General features: G+C 43.1%; 1 protein-coding gene across 5 annotated transcripts in view; it reads right to left on the reverse strand.

Moving 5' to 3' along the window:
• Window positions 1–25,719, reverse strand: part of grin2ba (glutamate receptor, ionotropic, N-methyl D-aspartate 2B, genome duplicate a) — a 141,668-nt gene that overhangs the window by 46,513 nt on the left and 69,436 nt on the right. For 4 of the 5 annotated variants that reach the window (XM_085270467.1, XM_085270468.1, XM_085270464.1 and 1 more), the window contains 3 exons: window positions 18,640–18,783; window positions 15,904–16,174; window positions 7,944–8,136 (listed from right to left, as the gene is read on the reverse strand). In XM_085270467.1, coding sequence (XP_085126593.1) covers window positions 7,944–8,136; window positions 15,904–16,174; window positions 18,640–18,783 — 608 coding nt within the window. Of the gene's footprint in view, window positions 1–7,943; window positions 8,137–15,903; window positions 16,175–16,724; window positions 17,045–18,639; window positions 18,784–25,719 lie in introns of those variants that run through there. The other variant, XM_085270469.1, reaches the window with a different exon arrangement.

Here is a 25,719-nt window from a genome sequence, read left to right on the forward strand (position 1 = left end):
TCTCTTCCCCTCATCATCCTGCAACTTCTGTGTTTACAGGAAAGCAATCTGTGTTCACTCTTCATTCAAGCGCATTCTCTGAACTTCCTGTAAATATAATAAAACTGGACCTACACGCATCTCCAGACACAGTGATAACAGCTTAGTAAGCAGCAGTCTCTGGGAGTGACAAATGAAACCAAAGCAGAACAGCAGCTCCTTCAAAGACCACTTGAGACTTAAGAAAGAGAGTCAATCCCCATAGGGTCCCTTGTTAAAAGTTCAAAAAAAGTATGTTTCTTGCTTGGTCCATTTATAACAACTGTACCAGACAATTTTTTTCCTATTACTCAGCCTTTTCAGGTTTTGAAGGCTCAAAATTAGGGGCGTGGCTGCTTTGACTGTATACCTACAAAGGTGACTAGCCACAAGTGGTGTAGTAGACGTCACCTCAGCACATTCTGGTCACTGAACTGAGCTCTGGGTCATGTTTTTGGTGCCCTCTGGAGCCTTTTAATGCAACTATGACATTTAAAATGGCTTTCTTTTCAGGTGTTTGTATGGTGTAGCTTTGCCAAATAAATGTGTAGTATTTTAATTGTATGTAACTTAGCACTAAATTAACAGTTGTCTGCGTCTGTGTGTTGTACCTATATATTAATCAGGTATAACATTATGAACACCTTGCTAATGTTGTGTTGGAATTGGAATGAAATCTGGAGAATTTGGGGGTCAACTCAACATCTCAAACTCATTGTTGTGCTGCCAAACCATTCCTGAACTATTTTTGTTTCGTGGCAGGGTTCATTATCCTGCTGACAGAGGTTACAGCCATCAGGGAATACAATTTCCATGAAAGAGCGTACGTGGTCTGCAACAATGTTTAGGTAGTTGTTACTTGTCAAAGTAACATCCACATGGATGGTAGGACCCAAGGTTTCCCAGCAGAACATTGTCCAAAGCAACAGACTGCCTCTGTCAGTTGTATTTCTTCCCTTAGTGCATCCTGGTGCCAGGTGTTCTCCAGGTAAGCAACGCACACACGCATCTACATGATGGGAAAAAAGGCCCAATTTTCCTGCGCCTAACACATCAACTTTGAGGACAAAATGCTCACATGCTCCCTAATATATCCCATCCAATGGTGAAGAGATAATCAGTGTTATTCGCTTCACCTGTCAGAGGCCTGATTGGTGTAAAGTCCACAGATGCAGCTTGTTAGCATTAGCTAACTACCAACACATTCTCACTCCCAAACCGTAATATTTTATGCTAGGTGACAAATCGTCAACATATTACGCTTCCGGGCACCAAACACGTCCCTAAATGAGGAGATTGGAAACATGAGAACCGTTTGGACTCAATCTACACATGTTCGTCATTTTACTTAAATTGCTTTGGAAAACACTATTTGATGTCATTAAAGTGCTGTTAAGGTTTGGGATAAGGTTATGGTTAGGGTTAGGGCTGGAATACATGGCTGGAACGTGTATTACCGCGGGACCGTCATTCTACTGGATTTCACCCATAACCCGGCGCTTAGCATAAGATTGTGGAAGGTCACCTTTCGCGTTCCTCAGGAACGCTGCGGGACGTGACAAATCGTCAGGATGTTAGGCCTCGGGAGTGAGAACCGGCTGTGACTACTAAGGTATTTGCCCTCTCCTCCAAAAATGGTCACTTCTGTCTCTAAAGAACCAAGATGAAAAAGCCCAAAATGGCTCAAATGTAGGCTTGAAAAACAGATCTCTAAAAGACAGTGAATAACTCACGGTGGCTATCTCCATCTTTTATTTACAGTCCATGCAGTTTACCATGTAGCAAACCTCACAGAGGCATATAAAGACTAGAGCTGCAAGAATGCGGTGACTGTTATTCCAAAGCTGAGTGACAGGATGATTGCATGTCACCATCGCTGCCTTCCTGTAATGTGAACACAAACCGATCCCTGCTTTTCCATAAGTTACTGTAGGTGTCATGAGATGGTATAAAGTTATGTGGATGGTAGGAATCTGAATACGCAGGTGTGACTAGCATAATAAGACAGAATCGCATCCACCTTCCCCGCTAAAATGCATGTTTTGATATCCTGTTGAACCTGTCAGTTTCCTGCATGAGCTGGAGGAGAGTATCTCAGCTGTGCTGTACACGAGGTGAATTAAAATTCAAACAGCAGCAGCTGTCGTCACCTGGCGAACAAAAGCTAGTAACACTGACCGGAGTCCGACATGTACTACTCCAATCAAATCTACAGAAAACGATTTCTACATTCAGGAAACGCCTCATATTTTTTGCAGCATGAACCACAATGCAGCGAATCCATTTGCATGCATAGGTTTATCTAAAGACAAACCAGAACAACGCTGTGCCACAACAACACGGCACGCAGCAGCACACTTCCCATGCTAACTCCATGGCCTGACAAAGATAGGTTTGAGCGCATGTTCTGGTGTGAATAATGGAGGAGTTGTGTAAAATATTGATAAGTCAGTTTTAATAAATTAACCCTGACATGAATTAATTATGAATTACACTCCTTAGCAATTACTGTGGTACAGTGTAATCACTGGATCTGAAGAGGAGGGATCTATACTGAGAGTGATAACAAGCCATGTAGGGCTCCGTGCGGCTGAGGTAGAAAAACATACTGAGGCTTTGTTGCGTGCACACTTGGGGTATAATGTGTGAATGCGAGGGGAGGTGTGACTATATACATTCAGCGGCATCCATATACAACGAGTGAATGTGTAAACAAAGCTGCGCTAATAGGAGGGAAGAAGCGTGGACATCAATATGTGGCTTTGACACATGATCGACAGCACTTAATTAAAACTAATTACAGTGACATTTCTTTAAAGCACTAGCCCTCGAACAGACTGCATTGTCTACATTGCAGATATAATGGATACCTGAGGCAATATTCTCCTCTTGATTTTCTAATTTCAGAGCATTTTGGAATAAAACTTCAAAAACCTTAAAAGACAAACCTATGTACTGTACTGCTATACAAATTGAAAATTATAATAGCCTGCAGCAAAAAGGAGGTAGGTGAAGATGGGATGCAGCAGAGGGGAGGGGAAAAGAGCGAGAAGGATGTAATAAAAAATACTGGGGAAAGGAAAAGATTATGTGAGATAAAATAAGAAACACAGAAAAGCAGAGGACTGGATAAACCTGGCAGACAAAAAGAGATTTAGTGACAGGACAGATGAAAAGATTTAGGAGGAGCAAGGCAATAAAGATGGAGAGACGGGAGATGGAAGAAAGAGGAGAGAGGATTCCTGACCTACTTCCAATCAAGCCCCATCAAAAACAGGTACCTATCTGCCACCTCCCACTGCCTGCCCCATAAACACACACATCCAGCTGGGCTCCACAGACTCACACGCACATGCACACAAAGACACGCGCAAACACCGAGTCAGACACGGTCCCATTGAGTTGGCATTTCTCAGCGCAACAGGGTCAAAATGCAACTGCAGATTGTTCTGTATCCAGAGCATGCGTGCAAGCACACACCAACACACTGACGCACACACGTGTATGTGCTTAAATATATATAGATATATACCCCATATTGAAAGCCTTACTGAGGCCACAGAAGTTCAAAAATGCCCACGGAGCTTAAAAGCACTTGACACCTTTCCAAGACCAACCTCATCTGGAACCTGTCCACGCCTGGCAAGGTCAGGGCCAGTGTTGTCAAACTCATGATTCTCACACTGTTGTGTATTGCTCGCTGCTGGCCTCTACTGCCACCTCTCCCTCGCTCTGTCCCTCCCTCTCCTCTGTGCTTTGCACTCTTCTTCTTCCCCTTCCTGCTATCTTCATTTGTCAGGCTCATGCTGTAGAATTAGCTGGAATGTCACAGCGCTGGCTACAATGGACTTAATTTACTTAGTGGAGTGACGCGTCCTTCTCTTGTGGTATTCTATGAGGCACTGAGGGCCGAACAAGAAAATGCTAATGTATGGCTTATAAATTCGAGTAGATGACCGTGACCTTAGAGCCAGTCTTCCTCGTTCACCAGCAGATTGAAATGTAAACTAGATTCAATTTACATATTCCCATGCATCTCTTACTGACCTAGCTCGTGTATAATCCACAAGCTGGACCAACTTGTGTTGGAGCTACAATACAAATTTTTCACTCGTACTTTGGGACATATGTATTTCCATATAATCATCGGCTTTTAAGAAGGTTTAAAAATGGATAACTGCCACCGTCCTTCCTTGATTTCTTCACCATCTGCTTCAGATTCTTAATCACGCACTTCAAAGACATCCTAAAAAAATGTTGTGGAATATATCTAAAGCAAGAAGAAGGTACAGGTACTTCTCGCTACTTGCTACCACTCTTTAAACCTGAGATCCCCAACTGGAGAACTTCTACCCTGTAGGCTATCTGCAGCGGCCGTGGTTTATAATGTACCAGAAACTAAGAAATGCAAAGGATCACATGGAGAAAAGAAGCTGAGGATTCATCTATGTTGTCATATAATACTGTAGATCAGGGGTGAGCAATCTCAGTCCACGAGGGCTGGTGTCCCTGCAGGTCTTAGATGTGTCCTCGAACCAACACAGCTGATTTAAATGGCTAAATTAGCTCTTCAACATGTCCTGAAGTTCTCCAGAGGCCTGGTAACGAACTAATCATGTGATTCAGATGTGTTGACCCAAGGTGAGATCTAAAACCTGCAGGGACACCGGCCCTCATGGACTGAGATTGCCCACCCCCGCTGTAGATACATGTTTGCTGTTAGCATGTTTGCTTACTGTTAGCTTCACTTCTGCAGCTGGTCCGACACATTCTTGTGTCCCTAAAAACACTTCTGTTGTGTTTTGTGAGATTGTTTTTGGTTTTTGTCAGCGTTTGCTGTGTATTTTTCTATTTCCGTTGTGGTTCGTGTGTTTTGCTGCACTTTTCTATTTGCTGCTGTTTTCTTAAGTATGTTTGACCTCTCAGGGCCACCGTAGATCGCAGTAAAAATATGGGTTTACAAGTAAAATCTGTAGCGTGTGTGTGTAAACATTAAAGCACCCAATTTTATAGCACTAATAGTTAGTTTATTTACCTAAATGTTTCAGATTGGCACATGTGGATTGTGACTTAGCAGTGGGGCAAGCTCGGGACCTATATTGATCAGTGAATCAGTTTCTGATTGGTCCATTTTCCATGGATGTTTTTCCAGCTTAATATGTTGAGATGAAAGCTTCATTTTCAGGTTTAGCTGCTAAATGCCATTTTCGACAGCTTAGAATTAATTGTGCCCCTGCTTGGTTTATTAATGATTTACTTTAAAGGTCTGCTTGAAATTTTTACAAATGGAGTTTGTATTCACTGGAGAGAACACAGAATGTAAGGCTTCCCAGGCGCAGGAAAGAGCTTTTTGATTGAGCTGCCGTCCATCCATCTTTCATTCGTTGACTCACTTAGTAGTGAACGAATCGAGCGGGTGGGCATCGGTCCATGCAGCCAAGCAGCCACGCAAGCCGGGCAACTAGGCGTTCGTTCACTTTCTAATATATAGACTCTAGGCCAAATGCTAATCTCTTGATTGAACACTTGAAGACAAAGGTTATCACCAAACAAATTTAGTTAAAGCAGAAAAGGGGCAAAGGATCTTAGCAGTGTTTGCAACTGATCTAATCAACAACACAGCTAAGTTGATTATAAAACTGCAGGTCTGCAGCGCAGGCACCAACTAGGGAGGAGCAGAACGGTAGAGATGAGAGGAAAAATCACTAGAGAAGAGAGGAGAGGAGACAAGAGGAGAGGCGAGGAGGTGTGAGAAGATAAAACGGTAGAGCAGCCCTCCACAGAACAGAATAAAAGTAGAACAAAGCAGAGCAGATGTAGGGGGAAAAAAGCAGAGCAGGGCAGAACAAAAACAGAAGACTACGGGGCGCGAGAGGACAGCCGAGCAGAGCAGAGAGAACGCGGCAGAGAGACCACAGCAGAGTTGAGAAGAACAAAGCAGTGCGCAGCAGACCACAGCAAGGCAAACACATGAACAGAAGAGAGAGGAGGGGGTTGTATTCTGGGGCAAGAGCAGCTGCCATAAACACCACTGTTATCTCAAAGCAGTAAGCAGTGGTGAAACAAATGCAAAAGGTTCAGAAAGGAGAGAACAACAGGCAGGGGCTGAAATGACATCCAAAGAGTTGACTGGACAACAAAGTTTTGTTGCCTTTGAGCAGGATGCAGTTAAGCTTGACCATGAGCAAAAAAATTACACACATCCCAAAAGAAGAGCCCGAGTTTCCACAGTAGGCTCCATGTTTCTCTGGCGTCTTATGAGCGTGAGAAGAGTATTTCGGGATGTATGCGTGCTTGCATTCAGCAGAAAAATTGCAGGAGAAGGCAGAAAAAGACTATTTGTGCATCTATACATCTGTCTGAATCAGCCAAAAGGGGTCAGCGCATTTCGTTTTCTGTGCAAGTGTCTGTGATCTGCCACCGGTGTCCTGAAGCGATACTGACAGTCTCTTTAGCAAGCATACACACATATGCTGCCCTGTACGACACCTGTGCACACATGCACACGTGGCTTTCCTTGACAGTTGGTCTCTCTTTAGGGCAATAAAAACACACATACCCACGCACATCTATCTCCAGCAGATGCGCAGAGTCGCGGAGGGGTGAAACCGCCACTGAATATAATGCTGCGCTGAGCTCTGGAGCGCAGCACGACAGGGGATAGTGTTCGCCGACTGAAACGCCATTGGGACCAATTAGGCGGCGCGCAGAGCAAAGCGCAGCCCAACGCTAGGCTTCACATCCAGTTCAAAAGGCCTGCTGCTGGGACGGACAGCTGAAGGGGTGGGGTCGGTTTTCCTGAAGATGGCAGCATGTGAAGGGGTGTTTGTGCATAGGGTATTATTACGTGGGGGGAGGATGATCACAGCGTGCAGGGGATGGAGATGCTAACACGCACGTGCTGCAACATCTGCTGCACCAATGATGACGGTGCCATGGTGATCGTGGGGATGTTAGACCACCAGAACGTTGCAATTTTAAAGCAACATCCACAAATGACTCCCACATCAACTCAGACACATTAGCGTGAATAAACAGCTTTAAACAAACACGACCAGTGCTTTGTGGCATTTCTTCTATATTGTACAGAAGTGTATGGTTTGCACCACAGAGCTGGTTTTCGTGAGATATGTGCCGGCTTGCTGCAGGGCAGAAAGCAAAGGAAAAGGATCGTGGTTCCTAGAGAACACCGAGACTACTGCAGAATGACATATTCAAGCAGCGCGCAAGTGGCAACATCCAGCAGAGAGCTGAACGTTTTATGGGAAAGCAGGCTTACTGATAAAGAACGCAAACCACACCACCAGAAGCTCTGTGATTAATAAAAGTAAGATCCAAGATGTCACTTAATGCTACTTAATCTTTTTGTTTTCCCTGCTTAAAAGTTTTTTTGCGGTTTCAGAACTGCATGAAGATGTGCCAGATCATAGTTCAATCTCAGACTTCTGTTAACTAACAGGTATTTGTCCAGGTAACAGTAAAGGGGCATGAAATTCTGTTTCTGGCTGGACTCTGAGTATAAGTGGCTAATGTGAATTTGTGATTAATGCAAATTTCTGTATATGCAGACAGCAACAGACTTGTGATTTTCACTGATTTAATTCACTGTGTTAATCACCGCAACAGACTGCATGCCATTGCCAACTCGACTCCATTCATTGTAAACTGATAGCAGACGGACTCTAATTATTTCCAGCGTCACTGGAAGTTGTGTCACAAATGTAGAAAAATGAAAATAAAACTATAATTTCGTTATCCTTGCATAATGACAACAAAGACCCTCGAATCGTACATCTAAATGTCACAGTGTTGCTTTGCGTGCAATACTATAAGTGCCGACGAAACCAGATAAACTAACTGAGACTGGGTCCATTAAGTGTGATCATGCTGCTCTGACATGCTACGCCCTCTCCACCTTCACTCACCTGAGCACTTCGTTGGGGTTGCCTGAGATGGGGGTCTTTCTGTCAGGAGCTCCGTGGCACTGAGACTTCAAGAGGGTGTGAGGCCCACGGTCCATCATCATGGTAGAAGTCGCCATAGTGATGATCGCCACACCATCGCGAACCCGCGCCTCTAAGCCGTAGTCCCATTCATCATAGGAGACAGAGAGCAGGCCTGGAAGCAAGAAGAGGAGAGAGATCGTTTAGAGGAAATGCAGAAAGAAGGTAGATGAGGGGTTTTTTGTTTTAAAGGGAGGTGAGAAGGGAAGGAGTGATTCTACGGAGGAAAGTGAAGACACAGCGAGACGGACAGATGGAGGAAACTAAACCGGGGAGACAGGGGGATCAGTGTGCTAGGATATATAGAGTGTACATGCTTTGAACACACTCCAAGAGACAGAGCATACACTACGTAGTGACTCAGGGAGCAGATGAATAGCACTCCCATTCTGACTGACTAAGAGTCTATCATCTTGCTGTGTTTGTCCATCTGTCTGTCTAAAGTACGTTCTGTACGGTCTGTTTGTCGGCCTTTGCACTCTCCGCACGCCTGCTTATCTGTCCTTCTGTCTGCCCGACTCCTGTTCGCATTTGACAATCTGTCAAATGTTTAGGAATGTTTATTTGCAGGTCTCTCTCTGTCTGTGTGCCTCCATGCCCATCTCTCCCGATGCCCTTCCAAGTGCCCATCAGCCCATTCAGCTGTTTGCCAGGATACCTGTCGTTCCTCCACCACGTCCTTCTCTGTAGGTATTCGAAGCATTCTCGAGGCTGAGGACAGCCTGGTGGCAGGCAGCGAATCGCAAACACAAAATTTCCTGTAGGTATCCTAAAAACCCGACAATAACTTGCATGAATGTGAAAATATTTTCTTAATGTTACATTTTTTGTTTAAAAAAAAGGCATTAACTTACTGTTAGGCTCTTTGGGATGTATTAAACACAGATGCTATGAAAATGAGTTTCACTGATATTAAACAGCTGTTATTGGCAATAAAATCCATTACAATATTCAATTTTAATTACAATAAACCCATGACTAATAGTCATCATTAATTGATTACTCATGGTGCATGTTTCCCAGCAATAAATCTTTATCTCTTTTTAATGACCAGTCATTAAGTTCCCGTTTTCAGCGGTTCAGGACTTCATCATGCTGGATTTAACAATAATAATAATAATGGATTGGATTTATATAGCGCTTTTCAAGGCACCCAAAGCGCTTTACAATGCCACTATTCATTCACTCTCGCATTCATACACTGGTGGAGGCAAGCTACGGTTGTAGCCACAGCTGCCCTGGGGCAGACTGACAGAAGCGAGGCTGCCATTTCGCGCCATCGGCCCCTCTGGCCAACACCAGTAGGCAAATAGGGTAAAGTGTCTTGCCCAAGGACACAACGACCAGGACAGAGAGCCCAGGGATCGAACCGGCGACCTTTCGGTTACAGATACGATTCCCAACCCCCTGAGCCACGGTCGCCCCAACAAGGGGATTGTCCTTAAGCACGGTACACAAGGATTCATTTTGGAGCATCATTTGGTAACAATTTCATGCCTTCTTGGCTTAGGTTACAGTTCAAAGTTGGAGCAGGTGTAAGTTTAATATTAATTGGGTGGTGTAAAGTTAAAATGTTCACCACCCAATTATTACTAAAAGGATCCAATCAGCAAACATGGAAATCTTTTTTTTTTTCTTTTAAGAAAAAAGCAAGCGTTTCTGTGTTCGGTGGTCATGTTAGAGAAGGTGTGACAGCAGTGGCTGAAGCAGTGGTAGGCATTGCCGAACAAACAATGTAACGCTCAAACCTTTCAAGTCAAAAGTCTTAACTACCTCCGCATTTAAAATTGGCTACAAAAATGCCTTTATGACTTCTGAAAACAGCCAACAGCTGATTGTTTAGGAGCCATTAGAGGCCCCCTGGGTTCAAGCTCTCAGGGTTTGTAAGCTTGTAATTTATCTGACTCTCTTCTATTTAATCTGTCCATCTTTCTGTCCATCAGCAGGTCTGCATCTATCTGACAATGTATGACCACATGTCAGCCAGCCCGCTACCATGTCAGCGTGCAGAAATAGACAGGCAGCCTGGCAACCTGCCTTCCTCACGGGGCCTCTGCACTGACAGCTCGGGCCCTTCAGGACCACATCTCATGTCACACATTGTCGACACTTTCTCACCACTCGCTCCGTTCCCCGTTCCTTTTTACATGCTTGACTTTTTATTGCTTTAAGGGCGTGACTTTCTTCCCAGGAAGACATAGGCGAGACGTGTGTGTCGGGAGCACGCGGGCGGACGGTTTGATGTCTTATTGTCGCAGCTCTCTTTTGGGCGTGTAACAAGGTATTACAATGTGGCAGGACATCTCCCTCTCACACATACAACCTAAATCACACTGCAGACATAACGCATCCACAATAAGCAAACTGATCGGAAAGCATAACAGCAGATATTTCTGGAAACAGTTTATTAATGCCAGTGATGTCAGACTGGGTGGTTACATTAACACAGTGTGTGTGGCAGTAGTGTGCAACTTTGATCAAGGGAAAAAAGAGACAGAAAGGCTGTTAGTAGGAGAGAAAGAGCTGAGAGGGAAGAGGAGGGGAAAGAGTGACAGAATGAGCAGAAGAGAGAGAAAGTCAGGCAGCAGCAGAGACACAAAGATACAGACTCAAGAAACACAGGAAGATGAAGGGAGCTGAGACTTGGGAGCAAGTCAGAGGAGGCTGAAATAGTAACACAGAAGAAAAAAACAGAAAAGTGAGGGAACAGCAGCAAAATATAGAGAAGCAAGAAGGAAGAAGGAGTGGGTGAAGAGATGGTTTCCCAAAGCGCTACTTAAGGAAGGGATCAGCGGAATTACCCGTGAGATTTGGAGGCTCTTCATCACACACGGTGCAAATTATTAAGTGTGCCTTGTAAGTAAATTAGGCCCACAGCTAGCATGCACCTCCTGGTGAACCCTGAACCGCCAGAGTCCACAGAGGACACAACCAGCGAAACCAACAGTCACATGCGGTGTCGCGGTGTCATTTCACTCTGTGCTGATTCAGAAGTTGGTGCGCTTGACTGCCACTTGCTGCAGGCTTAATTTGGCTTTTCTGATCTCGATGCTTACACAAGGCATGTTGGTTTTTCCAGAACTATCCCAACTGATGCCACAAACAAACATGCAAGCATGTCCTACATACACACACTAGCTGCATTATTAGGTACACCTTGCTAGTCCCACGTTGGATCATCTTTTGTGTTCAGAGCTGCTTAATTCCTCATAGATTCAAGGCACTGAGTAAACTCAGAAACCAGACTGATATGGTTTCAGCTTTGTCACATGGTGTATTATCCTGCTGAAAGCATCCATGGACATGGTCAGCAACAATAATTAGGCAGGCTGTGACATTGAAGTAATGCTTAATTGGAACTAAGACGTCCCCAACACCATTTCCACCAACACCACGAGCCTGAACCACTGATACAACGTGGGTGGATCCATGTTTTCATACCTAAACGGTATGAAAGCTGACTCTCACATGGAATACCTTAAGAAAGATCAAGACTCATCAGACCAGACGGTGTTTTTCCAAACTCCTATTGTGCAATTTTGGTGAGTCTGTGAAAACAATAACCTCAGTTTCCTGCTCTTAGCTGCTGTTGAAGCCCATCTGCTTCAAGATTTAATGTGTTTTGTGTTTATATGAATACCTCGGCTGTAATGAGGGGTTATTTTCATTTTCACCTTCAGAAAACCTGTTTACTCGATCACTTTTTAGGCCATTCTCTGTAAACCCTAGAGATGGTTGTGTGGGAAAATCCCAGTGGATCAGCAATTTCTGACAACAACAACTACACCACGTTCGGTCACTGAAATGACCTTTTTAATCCCCATTCAGATATTCAGAACTTCAGCGGGTCTTCTTACTCGTGTCTACATGCCTGGAAGTATTGACCAGAGAGCAGTAGGCCCGGGTTCGAGTCTGACCTGCAGTCCTCTGCTGCATGTCTTCCCTTCTCTCCCCTCTTCCCTGACTAGCTCCACTGTTTCTACCCAATAAAGGCTGAAAGGCAAAAAAATAAATAAGAATAATCTTTTTTTTAAAAAAGGAACCGGCAACAAAGACGCTGCTTCACTCCAGAAAAAAATAACGTTTTTAAATTGGCGTCTTTCTGGACAACTCATATGTTGTCATATGTAGACTCGTGTTTGTTATAGGCCAATATGTCATCAAGCTGATAAATATCTGTCAGGGCAATATAGAGTTAACAGTTGCTAACTTTCTTAGGCTGCTAGGATTTTGATGCTATTCTTCTACGTTTTTGCACTTCAAGACAAAACCACAAAGCAGAGGCATTTGGAAAGCTTTAGCATTTTAGTGATTAGAAAGGTGAGGCTGTTCTCAGTACAGGTTTTACAGACTGTCACTGCTGAAGCTGTTTAAAGGAAACTCGTCAGCCAACCATCACTTTCATATTTCTGGCAGGAGCAGCACGAACAAGCACAGATCCTACAGGAGAAGAGCTGTGAATCAAAGCTTGGCCATCTGGATACTCATGGTTTCTTTGCACGCTGTCTTAAAACACTGTATTAATGACATTTTAAGTAAAGGTATGATCTAAATAATCATGTTTTTGACACAAGCGACGTCATAAAAAGTCGTCTTACTTTGAGAATTCTGTGCGGTTATTTTGGCACATTCTGTATCCTGTTCATCACGCACGAAACAGGAGGACGACATTTAGCCTGAAATGTGTCATTTTGTCCCATGTGAGTCATGTCATGATAATTGAGTGTTAACTGAAAGAGTTTTGTGTGTGTCCATCGACGCAGCTCTACTTTGCAATCATCCAGGCGGTACATGAGCGAGACGCGATTATCTCAGCGGCAACATAAATCAAGAGGGACGTTGTTGTGTGATTTACATAACTGATACGGTGATATATCAAACTTTATAGAGTGGAACCCTAATTTGTAACAGACAGAGTGACACAAACGCGCACAGAATTCGGTTCACCCTGTCCAACGAGTAAACACCGGTCGTCCTTCACCATATGAAGTACACGGCAGTGCGCAAACACACAACCCATTTGATTACATTCGCTCATTATTTTCTCATGCAAATTAAACCCTGAACCAATCGTAACTTTCACAGACAAATGCACATAGACATCACACACTGAAACAAAAACAAAAGCACACACACACACACATACAGACCGGCCTGCAAACACACTCCTAGCTCCCACTCAAGAGTAAATCATCTGTGGGTGCCAATAGGGGAACAGAGGTAAAAGGTTTGAGTTACGGTGCCTGAACGGGACAACGGTCTCAGGTGCCGCCTGGAAAACCATTTCCCAGAAACTGCTGAGAACAGGCGGCAGTGTAATTTCGCCCCTCCGTTGTAAATCAACCAGCCAAACACCAACAAATTACAGCGCTCATACGTCTAGCTTAGATATACTACCTCCTCTACAGTTTTCTCTCCCACAGAGAGCCAAAAGTTGAGGAAAGTTCCATTAGTTAGCACGGTGGGGACATCACTAACAGTTAAAGGTTTGATTCCCACTGAGAGATGGCCTTTCTAAAAAGTGTCTGTCCACCCCCAAGCGCTGAGTGTCGTTTTCGATGAGTCAGCCTGACAGGTTTGCCTGACAAATTGCGTGAGCAGGTTGAGTGTTTTAATGTGCCCCAACTTAGACATCACTTTGGTTTCACATTTGACCTGAAAAGGTTACCTCCGGTGGTGCTGTGGAGAAAAGAGGCTTCCTCATTTCTTGTTAGAAAAGGTCAGTTTGTCTTACAAAACAATCCAACAGTGAACTGGAAAGAAAATTTAAGGAATAGCTTTTCAGTGGTTCTGCCGTCCGTCTTTGTCCGTCTTTGGTTTTGTTTCTACTCGGATCATTATGATTTTCAAATACAGAGAGTCGCTTTTAGGACCGATCTAAAAGAAGTTTACTATATCATTATCACTGTTTTGGAAATGAAACAAAACGCTTTTCTGTAATGTGGTGCAGTATATACTGTCATGGTCCTGGGTCGGTGACCCAGCGCTTTTAGTTTGTTATCATTTTCTAGATGATGATTGTTTAAGTTCTGTGTAACTCCGTGTCAGTCTGTTACCCTGTCTTCCACGGTGTCCTGTTCCCTGTCTGCGTCTCTCTGCTTCTCATCCCGTTGTCGTATGCTCCCAGGTCTGTTATTTTTAGTCCTCCCAGTTTAGGTGTCTTTAGTTATTTGTTATGCCCCACTGTTTGTTTGCCACTACACCTCTGTAAATAAAACCACCGGTATCTCATCCACTGCCTGCATCTTGGGTCCTTCTTCCAACTCCACACGGCTCGCCTCGGCAGCCGTGACATATACCACAGCTCGGCTGCAGCTTCTTCTTCTTATGAAAAATGAAGCAAATGAAGAAATTAAAACTTGTGTTCTTTCTAAGTGCCAGCAGGGGGCGAGTCCTCAGGCTGTCAACTTGTAAGGACGTCAATGGGCGGGGAAACTCTTTGCCTCATTTGAGTGGCCATCTTTAACTTTCATATATAGTCTGCACAATATACATTGTCAGTCCCGATTCAAGTCTCAACATTAGCACAGTGTGCCAAAAGACATGAGACAAGGAAAAAAATGTGATTGAAGTATCTTTCTGGAAAGGTTTATGAGACTATTTCTAAGGCACGTCCACAAAGGATTTATCTATAAAAGAAGATTTTGAAACAAGATTGAACTTTCAAAGAGGTGCTTGACCTTCCAGAATTCCTCTAATACAGTGACAACTTCTGGAAAGTCTCAAACAACCCAACAAAAACATCCAAAGAAAGTCACGTCTAAACTCAACAAAGGTCAGTTTATTACTCTGCTAACCTGAAGGCTCTGGGCTAAAATGGCAACAAGAATTGGTAAAGTGAAAATCAGTGCTATCCCAACAGTACATTAAGGCTTTTATTAATTTTGCATCAACAAAACCTTTTGGAAGAATACTCTATGGATTTGTTCGAGGCCAAGAGTCTCATCACAGTTTGCATAAACCAAACAAAGACAAACAAATCATTCTACCAACGGTCAAAGCTGAGGGAAGCTGTATAAAGTGGAGATGCTATGTTGCTACAGGCCGACTTGTGATTATTGCAGAAAACATGAATTCTGCTCCCTTAAAGAAAGTCTCTGACAGTGACAGTGGGGACAATGGCAGGTCATCAGTCTGTCACTCTGGGGTATGCAGTGGTGCAGTGATCCTGAACACAAGAATTACCCCCCCTGTGAACGGCTTAAAAGCAATAAACTAAACTTATGGTGAAGTCAAAGTCAAGACTTGAACCCTACTGACATGCTGCAGCGTGAACTGAGAAAACAACAGATCCAGTGTGCATCCACTACGCAGTTCTGCAAAAATTTCCACAGCAGCCATGCAGAGGCCGATCTTTGATTATCGGAGGTGTCTGTTGCAGCTTTGATGCTAAAGCTGACACAACTAGCAATAAAAGCTGGGCCATTTACATGTTTTGGTAACTTTGGTATGTACAATTATGATTTAAAACAAGCATTTTAGGGCAACATCTTTGTGGCGGGCGTGGTTTGCAGGGCCGCTGCAGGGGAGGCGGACACACCTGAGCAGCATCCGCAATCACGCCTTGTTGTTGTTGTTGGTAGGTGTATGACTGCAAGCTGCAAAGCTGCAGCCGTGTGATTGTGAACAGCAATAGTAATAACAAAGTATGCTGAAAAGCATAAAGATCTTATCGGGTCTGCCGTGGTTCATTTACAATCTTCTGTACTGAAAATGGATGTATTTGTAACACTCCAAATTCTCACCTAATCACTGAATGTTATGTAAATGTTAAACTCCACATGTGTAGGATTTAAGTTGAAAGCAATAAAAGATCATTTATTATGATTTCATTGTGATCCAATTTTAAGTCCGAACTCTGGTTCAGTTTCAGATTTCCTACCTGTGGGGAACTCGGCCGGCACTACATCAGTATCTCCAGCAACCAGCGAGGGCACGATCCACGTGTAGCCATAGCCCGTGATTCCAACAGAGTGGGCCACCTCAAAGATAGTGTTGGCCTCTTCTTTTGTGCAATAGAGAAGAATAACAGGGCTCTGGAGTTTCTTCAGCTGGTTCTGAATCTTCGAATCGCCGTCGTCCACAGACATGTCAAGTAGTAGAACTTCCTCTAATTCCCAGCCCACAAAGCTGTTCTCGATGGTACTACGAATCTGCAGTAGGTAGAAGGGGCTGATTACCACAATGTACTTTGCTTTAGTCTTTAACAAGACAAAAAAATTCAAACCCTATTATTTTTGTCAACAGTGTGTTTCAATGTGTGTTTGACTTGCATTTTAGTTTATTGTTCCAAGATGAAGCAGTTTATTAAAAACAAAGTGGATACATCACTAGATTGAATTGGAATTTCTTTTACTTAGCACTTCACTTCACAGATCAGGCATTTGGGTTTATACAAATTACTAAATGTTTATAAAACACATCTCTAATCAGCATCATACAGTTTGTGTTACAAAGCACCTGAAAACCCCTGGGACTGAAAAATACAGTCATGCAGTTATTCAAGCGCTTTCAAAAGAAAGTCAGTCTCCAAAGACTCCCATGTTAAAACTAGAGATGGACCGATCCGATATTACGTATCAGTATCGGTCCGATACTGACCTAAATTACTGGATCGGATATCGGAGAAAAATAAAAAATGTAATCCGATCCATTAAATATCACGAAAGCACCTCACAAAACTTGCAACACGCCGTAACTCACCTCAGAACGTTAGCACGTCTGAGCAGTATGCATCACGTGATAGAGCGGCTGTGGCATGCGGGACCTGTCGGTGGTCTGGATAGCATTTGGAGCTTCGCTAGCAACCCGGCATTTCATCTCCGACAAAGTTATCCCCGAGAGAAGTAAAGCAAGTGTGTAAGTCCATCTCTGAATGTTTGTAAAGCATTCCTGCGTTAAGCTTAACAAACGATATATGGAGCGACTGCCTCTTCTTGCTGCTACTTCAATCATGAAACTGCTTAACGATCAGCTGATCGGCTTTTCTGCCGCGAGTCCGTGTCTCTAGTTTGCTTTTGGCCCACTTTGCACCAGAAAGAGGAAACCAGCGGCTGAACAACAGAAGCACGTTTAAGCTTGATCAGCTGTTGTTAGAATGTATTTAATATTACTTTCTACTCGAGGATCTTTTTCTATGTAGCTGACGCTGGTAACTGTGCAGGGGCGGATCTAGCAAAGTTTAGCCAGGGGGGCCGATAGGGCATGAACAGGGAAAAGGGGGCACAAAGACATACTTTTCTTTCTTATTCTCATTTAAAATGTCTAGCTTTTAATAAATAATTATCTGACACCCAAAGTTTTAATTTGATGCAAAATGAATAGAAGTCCATTACTGTATATAGTAACTATTAAGTCTAATATATATACCCTAGTAAGCTATAGTACTTTTTCCTTTGGGAAGGTACCATCTGTGCAGTCTGCAATTTTGTTGAAGAAAGATGTTGAATCTATTTAATATTTCTTGAAAAATAATTGATTTCTGTGCATTTTTTTCACACTGCATCAAATTAAGGTTGATTACGTCGATTAAGCATCATGAGGTGGAGCGTGAGGGGTGGTTCCCTATTTTTTATTTATTTATTTTTGTTGTTGCTGGGAGTTGGAACCCTATTAGTTAGGTTGCTTAATATTTATGCTAAGTACTCTTTAAAATACCAGAATAGGGAGGATGGTGTAGGTTTAAGTTTATTAGATTGATCAGTATTGCTGAACTATGAAACATTTTTTTTGCATACAGGTATAACAGAATAGCTTTAGTGTAGTTGTTGTTTTAAACTTGAGTATGAACTTATACAAAATGCAGCAAGATATTTAAAAAACAGTTTTGTTGATTAAAAAACACTATATCGGATTCATATCGGTATCGGCAGATATCCAAATTTATGATATCGGTATCGGTATCGGACATAAAAAAGTGGTATCGTGCCATCTCTAGTTAAAACTTTGCAGCTGAAATACACGTGTTTACAGTCTGGTACACAAAATGCTTTTAATTTATCTTTCTACTCATGACAACTATACAGAGGGTGTTTTTTTTTAAAACAACTTTTAAGGCTTAAAGTCAGGCCTCTGTAGCTGATAGCTGACTGCTAGGCTAATTGGAGTCACTGAACACTGAAGTGCGTTTGTCGTGTCCGTGCCTTTTGGAGCTTCCACTTATCCTTTTCAGGGTCGCGGGGGTGCTGGAGCCTATCCCAGCTGTTATAGGGCGAGAGGCGGGGTACACCCTGAACAGGTCGCCAGTCTGTCGCAGGGCTAACACACTTGTGGTTTTAGTGAGTAAAACTGTAGTGCTTTATGTGTTAAAATCAAGCGTCTAAATCAAATTCAAAATTATATTATATATATTTTGTCTGTTTGTTAGTACATTTATGTTTTAATCTTACTTGTAACTACATTTATTTTTGGACTTTTTTTGAATTATTATTTTTATTATTTAATTGTTATTATCCCTGATTGCAAAGATTTGGGAGTATAAGTGAATATTCTGACTAATATCTAACTTAGATATTAGATTTTTAAAAATGCCTAGGCTTTTGGGAACACATCCACATCATAAGTTCTGCATCTCTTTCATCCTGATTGATTGTATGCGTTGTATCAGCTGCACGGTTACCTTGGTGACAAAGTCCTGATAACCCGGGTAGTACGTTGTGACAATGGAGAAGATGTACCAGTCGTATTCCTCCATGATGTTCAAAATGACTGACGCCTGCTGCTCGATGGAGGGGCCGAACTGAAAGAACATGGAGTTGTCATCCTGAAAGTGACAGAAAAACACACAGAAGGACAAAGATGTGGAGTGTAAACAGTTATGCAACAACACTGGTCTGAACTTTAATTTAGGTGGCTGCGCACACGCAGAGGAGAATAGCTGCTACTTAAAGGACGGCGGTGTTTTTGTAACATTATTGGTGTGAACATTAATTTAGTTGCCTTTATTCTCTCGCTCGCAGAGGGAAAAGGCGAGAGGACACCAGTGGTCTTGTAATGATACCGGTCATGATTTTCATTAGTTGCCTTTATGACTCTGTTAATGAGTTTGTACACGGGGGTGGCTGGAGCAAATTCTGAGGGCTTCAAGCTGCTGTCCTTAATCTCACACGTCGTGTTCATCATTTTTGTTTTATTAAAGCCAACAAGGCCATTTTTTAGCCCGCACAGTACTAGATTTAAATAACAAACAAGAAATGGCACACAGTAACCCCTGACTGAGTCTGTCTGCTGGGAGAAACTCAGTCTACAGACGTTAAATGTACACCAAACCAAACAGCATTACAGACACTCCAATAAACACTGCTTACATACTGATATCCGAGCCTGCGTCTTGCCGTGAGTGTTGAAACAGAATACCGAGGTGGACAGAAGAAGAGGAGGAGGTGAGAAATACTCGTCTAGACAGGACTCTGCAGTTCTGCAACATGAGCAGGTTATTTTGCATGTGTGTTTGTGTCTGTGAGTCATTCTGCGAGTGTCCAACTTGCGTGTACACAATGTACAGTAGTGTGTTTATGGTCACAGCATTCATGCTTCTAATGTGGCAAATGATATGAATGAGAATGAGGCTGTTTTTTTTTTTTTTTTTAATTGCATGTGAGCAATTTGAAGCTGACAGTAAGACCAGGCAAACAGGCAGAACTGGTGCCGGTGTCTTAGGACTCTTTATGCACTTCATTCATCATCAAACGCTAACCTGGCCCTCCCAGGGGATTCACGTGGGTTGATCTGTTACCTTGTTGCTGCATTACCGAGATCAGGGCTGCGCGATTGAGGCAGCATGTCGAGGTGTACGGCGAGCATGTAAGATGAGAACTCTCGCAAGTAATGAGGGTAACGCGTTGCATCCATGAGAGTGAAAACATGTCATTATCCCCGTGCTGCTTGAAATATGCAGGAGCTGTGTCTCGAGATCATGAAAAAATGATGCGAGCTCTGACGTCGTGCCGTGTTTCGCTGCTAACTCGAATCCATTTGTTGCTCAACTTTCTGTCTCTTCTCCGCCCCTTCTTCTCTCATTCTTCATCTCTCATCTCTATCCATCTCGTCTCTCGCTCTGCCGTCCCATTAATACCACTGGAATTACTGCCAGGGCACAGTTATAATTGAATTTCCAGACTTGTGCACTCCCCCCCCCCACTTTATCCTCTATAGAGCACCCCTGCCGCCCTGCCTCCCCACCACCATTTCCTCTGGCCTTCTCCTTCTATCTCTCTTTTCTTAAAGAGCAGTATTAATGTGCTGTCCAGCACACTCATTCAGAGTGCCAGAGGTCTGCAGAATTTTCATTAGCCTTTGAGAAAAGTACACGCTCAAAGAAGAGCAAGGCGAATGCAAAATCGGGAGGTGGGGTTTGGAGATACTGGAGAAAGAAAAAAAAAAAAAGAAAAGACGCTGGTAGCTTGACTAAAATGAAGTGCTGCAAACACCACTCTTCATTTACAGCAACAATAATTAGGGACTGGCCACATTATCACCTCTGCTGGCATGAGGTGATCGATTAGCGAGCATTAAAATTCCTACAGGGGCATTCGAGGGCCAGCAAGTCAGTCAGCCAGGCACAAGAAGCCGGCCAGCAAGGCTTTGAAAACACCTCACAGCCGCTCACTGTCCTCTCTGTGGATCCACAGCTGACGTCAGTGCTGGCTACTGTACTAAGGCAACAATACACTATACAACACAATACGCTGGGATGAATGGCCGGTGGAGACAGGGGAGAGAGAGAGATGGAGAGATACAAGGAGAGGCAGAGAAAGAGCAGATAAAACCACAGAAGAGAGAGCTGACAAGAGAAAAGAGCAGAGAGAAACCAAAGGGAGGGAAAAGGAATTAAGCAAGCTAGGGAAAAAAAGATAGAGATGTACAAAAAATGTTTTTAAAAAAAGCAGTGGGGATGTAGCTGAGATTTGAAGCCTCCAGAGGGACAGAGGCAGAGGACAATGTGGTGACAATGGGATGAATGGAGAAGAACAGGGCAGGCTGGCAGACGGCTGTGATCCTGCATGGAGCGAGTGAGGGGCAGGAAGCCAGCAGTCAGTGAAGGAGCAGGCAAACGGAGGTGTGTGAGCGCGTATGTGAATGTGTGTGTATGTGTGTGTGTCAGGCAGTCAGCCACCCATTTACAGAGGAGGCTAAGCCTGAGTTGTTCAACCACAGAGACAGGACTTCTGCTGTCAGAAAGAGGAAGAGAGAGGAGAGACACGTGTGCCTTCCTCTGTGTGAAACGTGTGTGTTTGTGCAAAATAGAGATGTATGTACGCGAGCATATGTTTGTGTGTGTGTCGATGGGAGAGAAGTCAGGTATTACTCAGGTTGTAGGGATGCTGTCACATTATGGGAGGCATCCCTCTAATGAGGACAAAAAGCAAGTCCCATGAAAAAACTCTAATTTGTATCCAAAGGCTGGCATAAGCTTAGGTTTAGACTCCCCCCTACCTCATCCATCAACTGGGCAGACTAATAAGGAAACTAAAGGCAATGCACTGGCTGCCGCATGTCATCTGCAAATCTCCATTCCTATATGATCCACTGAAGTTAATCTAATGTATTCTGGGCATACGACTGTGCGTGTGAGCACCTCTATTAATACATATGTGTGTGATTTTCTGCCTCTAACGTTGCCTCAGTGTGCCTGCGTGTCTGCAGTTGAGTAGATTTAGCCTCATAAAGGCTCTGTACTAGGTATGCACGTGTGTGTGTGTATTCTGTGGTTGATAGGTCTTGGTCTGCCAGAGTTGCCTGCTCTGCCCCAGAGCCTCCAAATGAGTGCACTCACACACTCCTGGAGCAGTTATTTGACTTGGAGAGGAGGGAGAGTCAATAACTCAGGTATTTCAATTACACACACAGGGGCACATCAGTGACTGCAAAAGAAATAGACCCACTTCCAATCTTGCTCTGGAATATGCACACACACATACAAAAATACACACACATAATTCGCTTTAAACACACATATAAACACATTTAGGCAGGCACAAAATCTCTTGTTAGCATACACACATACACAGCAGCAGCAGCGGCAATCGAAACCCATCCTCCAAGTGAGGATTCCAACACAAAAAGACAAATCAACACCGCAATCACAGAATAATACCAGGGTGCTGCTTTAGACACACACAGGCACTCACGCACACTCCACACAAATAATGACATAGTAAAACAACATGAGGCGCACCGTTAAACAGGAAAGTGCATCACAGCGTGATCACATAAAGCACATACTAAATGGGAACACAGGGGTCAAGAGCAGGCATTTTTGGCTTACATTAGCTGCATTTTGCTTTCTGTAGCTACATGTTTACGTGCAGCTACAGATGTAATGCTCACGCTCCTTTATGTTTTACTGCAACTGAAAACCAACATAGCGCCATTTGCGTAAAAATAAATCATGGCTGTCGGAGGATACGTGTCAGCTGAGGTTTTAGTGGGAAGCAATTTGGACTAATGGAGTGAACTAATATAGTTCCAAGGTAAGGTGTGCCAGTCCATTCGTCACCTGATCTACTGTGAACATTTTATTTATTTTTGGTTTAGTTTGTGCTGATGTAATGTGGCTCTGAAGATGTTTTTGTGTAATTCAATTGTAATTAACGAACTATTTGTTTATCATTTCAAGCAGGCTTGGAATATATTGGAAATAAATCTTCTTGCTTTGCTATGTTATCCCGGCACGGCCCTGTAAATGCATGATTCACCATTTAAAAAGGAAAGCTTAACTTGTTTTGTAACTGCAAGCTTTCTGGGTAACTGTATCCTCATAATTATCACATCACAGCATACCATCCTGGAAGCAGTTAGTATTTCCTGGCAAAGAAAACAAACCTTCCTTCCTTTTGGCTAAGATAAGCTAAGCTAGCCATAGTAGCTAGCTTAGCTTAGCTTAGCCAAGCAGATATTTCAATACTAGCCAAGTTAGTATTGAAATATCAGCAATAAAAAAGACATAGTTTAACTTTGTTTAACTTTAACAAGATCGAGAGTTAATATTTTGTATGATGAACTTTATTCTTCAGTAGTCTGATCTCTCTTAGGCAGCTTCTTGTTATGTCTTTAAGTAGTCTTCAGGAATAGTTCTCCAGGCTTTCTTTTTTTTTTTTTTTATAACTTTTTATTTATCATTTTACAGTATGGGAATACAAAACTTAAGGTCAGCATGGGAGACATTCACAGTTCCAGTAATAGCATCTACTTACATCATGGTAATATTCATTTATTCAGTGCAAAGGGGAGTACACAACCCATTTTTCCCAGAGCTTCTTAAATTTCTCGAGCCCGAGTCTAAGGACAAAGGTAAGCCTTTCCATTCCAAAAATTTCTTCTCCAGGCTTTCTGAAGGACATTTAAAGCTCTTCTTTGGATGTTACTGCCTTTTATTCTGTTCTCTGTCAGGATGGTCCCCCACTGCTTCAATAATGTTGATGTCTGGGCCAATCCATGTGTGTTTTTCTATCCAGGTATATTTTTCCGACAAGGCAGTGTGCTAAAAATGAAGGGGAGTCACTTTTTTAGCTCAGTCTTGACCTCTTCTGAACAAATTGATGATGATTTGAACCAAAAATATCAAATCTGGATTCATCACTCCATAAAGTTGTTCCCACTGATTTTCAGCCCAGTTCTTGTGTAATCTAGCATGACACAGGCTTTTCCCTGTTTCCCTTCCTTAATAATGGCTTCTTGACAGCCTCCCTTCCATTGAGACTTCTTTCTAATGAGGCTTCAGTCAACAGTAGGTGGATCGACTGAAGGGTCAGATGCATCTCGCAGGTCCTGTGTCAAGTCTTTGCTGGTCTGTTTTTCCTGTTTCTTAAGGACATGACAGATGCAGATACTGTTTATCTGCTGGAGATACTTTTTAGTCCCACCACTTCTTCTTTTGTCCTTTTGTCCAGGTTAAAAATGTTTAAGGACACACTGTACACCATGTCGAGATATGCCAGGTTTTCAGCTAATAGCTCTTTGAGAATCAGCTTGTTGGTGCAAAAATACTAGTTTATGCCTGTCTGTGTTATCTTTGGCATTTTTCACAGATTCAAGTAAAGAATGTGTCGTAGTGACAGGCTGCAAGTAACAATTCACCTAAAGATAACATTTAAAATAGGTTATTTGCTAAGCTTGCTGTTATGTGTAGACACAACACTCCTTTATCACTCGGGTAAGGTCTTTTTTTATGCTTGAATGATTCATTGGTAGCTTAACAAATAAACAAACATTTCCCTAAAAATGGTCAGGTGTAAATGCTGGACTGAAAATGAGTAAAAAAGCAGACCTTCAGAAATAAAGGGTGGCTTAAGACTACTGTGCAGCATTGTAATTTGTGCCTGTAGGTTCGTATTTACTTTACATATCTTTAACTATGCCGTGTCTATTCCACGGCTCACAATGAAACAGACTTCATATTAAGAATGAATATTTATCCTAAATTCACAAGCATAAAAAAGCAAGAAAACCCCTTAACAGCATGTGAGAATGTGGGGCAAGGCTTAGATCCCAATTAACTCATAAGAACTGCTATTTTTATATAACTTTATGAGCATTATGTGTCATTGAGGCATCTGTTTTTAGTGAGGAAGTAGCATTCGGGAAAAAAAGAGGAGTGTGTGTGAAAGAGAGAGAGACAAAGACTGAGGTAGAGAAAGCCAGGGAGAGTGAGATGATGGTGTCTGTTGCTGGGAGGTTTTTGGCAATGCATATTTCTATCCTGCCTATAAAGGATCTTTTGAACTTGAGCGAGGGGGGTGGGGGGTTGTGCTATTGACTGCTGCTGCACTGCCTGATGGAACGAGAAGCCAGCCAGAGAGAGAGTGAGCGAGCGACTGAGACAGAGAAAAAGAGGATGGAGGGATGAAAAACAGAGAGCTGGAGTGGGAGGTGAGGCGGGAGGAAAGAGGGAACAGCTGGCCTTCGCTTGAATATAGTGAATTTAAAAGACAGTGGGCAGGAGATATAAACTCGCCACAGCCACAGGCCTCCACACACACACAGGCACGCAGTGGAGCTAGAAGCAGGGCGAGGCAACGCACACACAAACACACAAGTGTTCGTTTCCGATAAGGCCTGTGAGCATAAGCCACCATCACCACATGCACTACGTATTGATGACGAATCCTCCCCTCTCCCCCCCCTCCTCCACCTCCTCCCCGTCCCTCGTGCACTCTCTCTCGCCCTCTCTCGCTTCACCCACAATTATTATCTCTACCTCAATTAAACCTCGCCTCACTCGCGGTGTCTCGTTTCCCCTCCCGTACTTCACTCTTCTCATGCTTCATCATCCCTTTTCTTATCATGGAAGTCTACTTATCTTTAATCAAACACATACAAGCTTAATTAGCTCACACATTTGTCAGACCATCATCTAATTAACACTGACCTTATTCTAAGTACTTTTCAAGTTAATTAAAAAAAGGAAAAAAAAGAGCCCAGGTCGCACTTATAATTTTTGACAGATTTTTCTTTAACATAATTGCGTTGCGACGTGACAGCTACGTCCCCTTCCAGGTATTTAAAGGATGAAAAGAACAAATTTAACAAACGGGTGTTTCGGTCCACGTCTTAACACAATCAGACAGCGTCTGAGTGAAAGGTAATAGCACTTAACACTCAGACTCGCCACAAACTAAGGCACAGACACACAAATGCACAGATTGTTTCTCTCTGGCCCATTTCTGCTCTAAGTTTAGCAGACGACCCACAGAGGGGC

This window comes from Mchenga conophoros, linkage group LG4 (genome assembly GCF_057382185.1).
Source record: "Mchenga conophoros isolate Kocher_MC1m ecotype Shallow Benthic linkage group LG4, M_conophoros_male_GT1.1, whole genome shotgun sequence".
In the NCBI taxonomy this organism is placed as follows: Eukaryota; Metazoa; Chordata; class Actinopteri; order Cichliformes; family Cichlidae; genus Mchenga; species Mchenga conophoros.